This window comes from Sinocyclocheilus rhinocerous, unplaced genomic scaffold (genome assembly GCF_001515625.1).
Source record: "Sinocyclocheilus rhinocerous isolate Xijiao unplaced genomic scaffold, SAMN03320098_v1.1 scaffold106, whole genome shotgun sequence".
Taxonomy (NCBI): Eukaryota; Metazoa; Chordata; class Actinopteri; order Cypriniformes; family Cyprinidae; genus Sinocyclocheilus; species Sinocyclocheilus rhinocerous.
In genome coordinates, this window is record NW_015633181.1 from 982690 (window position 1) to 987698 (window position 5009).

General features: G+C 35.4%; 1 protein-coding gene across 1 annotated transcript in view; it reads left to right on the forward strand.

The window, feature by feature from the left end:
- The window catches only part of LOC107743463 (neurofibromin-like), a 51846-nt gene that overhangs the window by 3924 nt on the left and 42913 nt on the right, over window positions 1–5009 (forward strand). The window contains exons 2-8 of the mRNA XM_016556683.1: window positions 1377–1520; window positions 2434–2517; window positions 2676–2866; window positions 2948–3054; window positions 3199–3266; window positions 4109–4184; window positions 4270–4427. Of these exons, the coding sequence (XP_016412169.1) occupies window positions 1377–1520; window positions 2434–2517; window positions 2676–2866; window positions 2948–3054; window positions 3199–3266; window positions 4109–4184; window positions 4270–4427 (828 nt within the window). The remainder of the gene's footprint in view (window positions 1–1376; window positions 1521–2433; window positions 2518–2675; window positions 2867–2947; window positions 3055–3198; window positions 3267–4108; window positions 4185–4269; window positions 4428–5009) is intronic.

Below are 5009 nucleotides of genomic sequence, written 5' to 3' on the forward strand. Positions count from 1 at the left end.
GTGGGGGCGTGTTAGAACGAGCCGTTTTAGGGGGGCGTGGCAGAGTCTCAACTTTGATAAAGAATATCTCTTTGGTTTTGAGACTTTAGTCTTTGCAACTTCAGGGATCTTATCTATGCACAAACAGCTTGTAACACTCCAAAGATAAAGGAAAACTTGAAATCGCATCATATGACTCCTTTAAATGCCCTAAAGTTTTTGACTAAAATTCGACCAGACACCAAAGAAACATTGACAAACGTAACAGACCGTCATCACAGACACAGAAATTGTCATTAATTACTCATCCTCATATTGTTCCAATCCCATCTGACTTACTTTATTTTCTGTGGATCACAACAGGTGAGTTTCTGACAGGATATTCTTCAAATATTTGTGTTTTTGTTTCCATTTTCATTTTGGGGAAACTTTCCATTTGCGAGCAAAATTCTGTGACTATCGGGAGAAATATGATGTTTATGAGCTGGTTAAACTGGCAACACAAGAAAAATAGTTTAGGCCTTATCTACCAGAGATAACTAAAGGTACAAGCTGCTATTTCTGCCCCTTAAAGGTTGCTGAAGGTACTGCAACAACAGACGATTTTTGAGACATAAACCAATGTTTCCAGTCTTTAGCCTGATTTCTTTCGGTGGTAAATAGCAGATTCGGTGGCGTATACACACTAACCAGTGTTCTTGAAGGTCTCAGAGGCCGTCCATCCAACTGGTGGGATACGAAGGGGGACTTGTTAAAGGGGCCTGGTCAAGGGTGGCTTGTGGTCCGTGTTGGGATCATTGCAGTTTGATTGAAGTTCAGCGGAGATTAGGGGTGTTTTGTGAAGCTAAGCCTGGCCAAAGCTCTAGATAATTCCAAAATGGGATTCCGTGCCTCCGATTGGTTTTAGCAATTTTCTGACTTGCTTTTTGTAACTGAGATGTTCGCTACGGTTTACTTTGTTGTAGCCCGGCCCAGTAAGTTTTTTTTTTAATGTTTTCTCATTGATTAAAGAAATAGTTCGCCTTCTAAATGTGTCCATCATGATTCGCTCACCTCATATTGTGAAATACTAAGGTGAATTTTTGAAGAATATGCTAGCTACTCTTTTACATATAATAGAAATAAATGGCAGCTGGGGCTGTCAAGCTACAAAATGACCAAAAAAGTACCATAAAAACACCATAAAAGTGGTTCATACGACTTGTGCACTATATTCATTGTCTTCTGAAGTCACACAATAGATTTACATGAGAAACAGAATGAAATGTATTCACTAATATCTCTCATTCAGAGAGTGTTTGTCCTGTAAGTGGGTTGAAACAACTTCTGTGCACAATTCTGAATGCATGTGTCTGTACCTGAACACAGTCTAACTGTGCATGTTTGTGTGTTTTTAGCTTCCTGTGAAAGTCGGCGTGCAGAACACACACACTAAAATCAGCACGGAGCACAATAAGGAATGTCTGATCAACATCTCCAGGTACAAATTCTCCCTGGTCACCAGTGGACTCACCAACATACTGAAGACCGTCAATAACATGGTGAGTGTTTATTCAAGAGTTGGTGCACAAGCACAATATATGAATACAAATGGAGTTATTGTGTATTTAATGTGTATTTTTAATATTTTATAATATGCACACTTCCATTCAAAAGTGTTCAAAGTCAGGGAGGTTTTTATAAAAAAAGGTCTCTTACACTCACTAAGGTTGTGTTTATTTGATCAAAAATACAGTAAAAACAGTAATATTGTAAAATATTATTTATATTTAAGATAACTGTTTTCTATTTTAATACATTTTAAAAATGTAATTTATTCCTGTGATGGCAAAGCTGAATTTTCAGCATCATTACTCCAGTCTTTAGTGTCACATGATCCTTCAGAAATCATTCCAGTAACCTGAATTGGTGCTCAAGAAACATTTCTTTTTATTATCAATGCTGAGAGCAGTTGTGCTGCTTTATATTTTTGTGGAAAACATGATATATTTATTTTCAGGATTTTTTGATGAATAAAAAGTTCAAAAGAACAGCGTTTATTTGAAAGAAACGTAAACATAGCTAAATGTAACATAAAAGTCTTTACTGTCACTTTTGATCAATTTAATGCATTGTTGCTAAAAAAAAAAAAAAAAGCTTCTGGACAGTCTTTAGCAGCTTTGATGTTTATTTTAAAATGTAATATTTTTGAATGATTTTGGAGTAAATTTGTTATGTTATTATTAACTTTTATTTACTTTTTTTTTTTACTTTCTCCTTTGTTATTGATCTCATATCAACATTTTGTCTTTCTGTCTAGTTATTGATACTGGCTATTAAAAATATTGGTCGGTCACTAGGCAAGAGCTACTGTGAGCGTTTGTTCTAGACTGTTGGAGACGGTTCTTTGTGCTAGAACTCTCTGCCACATGTGCTGGTCTCTCTCTCTTAGTTTGCTCTCTCTGTCTCTTACAGCGGATATTTGGTGATACTGCAGAGAAGAACCTTTACCTGTCCCAGCTTATCATCATGGACACACTGGAGAAGTGCCTGGCAGGGGTGAGAGGCAACCGCAGACCATTCATTGTGTCTGATATCCATGAGCTGTCACCATTATGCCATTATTGCCTTTTCAACATCATTTTGAAGCTCCGAGAGGCACATCTAGATGTTGATCATTCCTATAAAGAAGTCCTATAAACTCTTTCTCTCTCCAGCAACCAAAGGACAGCATGCGTCTGGATGAGACAATGCTCTTAAAGCAGTTATTGCCCGAGATCTGTCATTTCATCCATGCGTACCGTGAGGGAAACCAGCACGCGGCCGAGTTGAGGAACTCAGCCTGTGGGGTTCTGTTCTCTCTGAGCTGCAGTAACTTCAGCGCTGTCTTCAGCCGCATCTCCACCAGGTACATACAACCACTTGTGATTAGATGAAGGAATGAATGGGTTTGATCTCTCTGATTTTCTGTCTGTCTGCTTCCCTGCAGGTTGCAGGAGCTGACCGTCTGCTCTGAGGATAACGTAGACGTGCACGACATCGAGCTCATCCAGTACATCAACGTGGACTGCTGTAAATTTAAACGCCTCCTGCAAGGTTTGATTGGAAGGTTTCAATACTCAGGGCTTAAATAAGTTGATTTGGGGAATTCTGGAGAAAATATTAGAGGCAACAGAAAAAGTATCTGTTTTTTCTTTTAATGCGTCAAAGAGTTAAAGATGAAGTCTTTTCTCCTTGCAGAAACTGTGTTGAAATTTAAAGCCTTGAAGAAGCCAGCCCAGTTGAGTGTCATCTACAATTTAGAGAAGGTAGGTGGAATTATTATAGGTATTATGATGATTATGATTATGTGCATATTACGGCTATGTGGCTCATATTATACAATTTAAAATAATAACGAATTATATTATTTTTATTTTTATATATTATTATAAAGAAATGCATTTTATGCATTACCATAACATTATAAAGATTTATTACAATTTAAAGTATGTAATTATAATTCATATTTAGTTATTTATTATTATTATTACTACACAAAAGCAAATTAAAGCTGTGACTCTTTATTAATAATATGATTGTTTTTTATACATAATACTGTAATTAATTTTCATTGTTATATCAAGGACAGTTTCTTGCTTTTATAGATTACATTTTTTAAAAAATATATATTTTAGTGTTTTTGCTTTTTCACGGAACAAACAGAACAACGACAACAGGGGAAAAAAGATAATTACAATAATAAAATAAACAATTAAATAAAATAACCTATGACAGAACAACAGAACATTTGAGGGACAAATGCATACGAAGAAAAATTATGATTTAACTGGACAGGTAATACACAAGCAGGATACAAATTCGTAGATGTTGTAGAGTCACTTAATCCTATGGGTATATATTGAAATAAAATGACTCAAGAATGACAATGGTAATAATAATTATGCACAATACAAAAAGCGTGCATTATCCTGACTATTGTTGACTGTCAAATAATACTTTTATAGATTTTAATGTTTAATTTAACACATTTTTTTTTTATGTGTTGGTGTTTTGTATGAAATTGTCTCTGCTGCCACCTAGTGATGTCCTGTCTCAGTGTAGCAAACATCTGCTGTATTTGTGTGTTTTAATTTGATTGAATTTGCAGGCGTTCTGGAACTGGGTGGAAAATTATGCTGATGAATTCACCAGGCTGTACCAGAGGCCTCAGGCAGACATGGCTGGTGCGTCCGCTGAAAACCTCACTGTATCATATCAGTATTGTTTTGGAGAGGATATGTGAATTTGATCTGTGTGTGTGTGTTTCAGAGTGTGCCGAGAAGTTGTTTGATCTGGTGGATAGTTTTGCTGAGAGTACAAAGAGGAAGGCAGCTGTTTGGCCCCTGCAGATCATCCTCCTCATCCTGTGTCCTGACATCGCTCAAGACATGTCCAGAGACACGTCAGATGACTCGAAAGACAACAAGGCAAGCATACACAAACTTGTGCATGTGTACTTGAGGATCTCCTCTTGACCATTATTGTTCTTAAATTATAAAAACTACTAATAGACAGATTAAATATTTAAATATGTGACCCTGGACCACAAAACTAGTCTCAAGTCGCTGGGGTATGTTTGTAGCAATAGCCAAAAATACAATGGAAACTTATTTATTCAGCTTTCAAATGATGTATAAATCTCAATTTCGAAAAATTGACCCTTATGACTGGTTTTGTGGTCCATGGTCACATATTGTGTAAAGTAAATGTAATTTAGCAATTTGCCATCTTTAAGTTATTTATTTATTTTTATTTCTATAGCACATTCATTTAAAAATAAATGAATGAATATTATTAATAATTTTTTCTTTAATATTTTTATTTAAAATGTTAATTTATTTAAAAAATTCTCACACACACACACACACACACACACATATATATACAGGTGCATCTCAATAAATTAGAATGTCGTGGAAAAGTTAATTTATTTCAGTAATTCAACTCAAATTGTGAAACTCGTGTATTAAATAAATTCAATGCACACAGACTGAAGTAGTTTAAGTAAG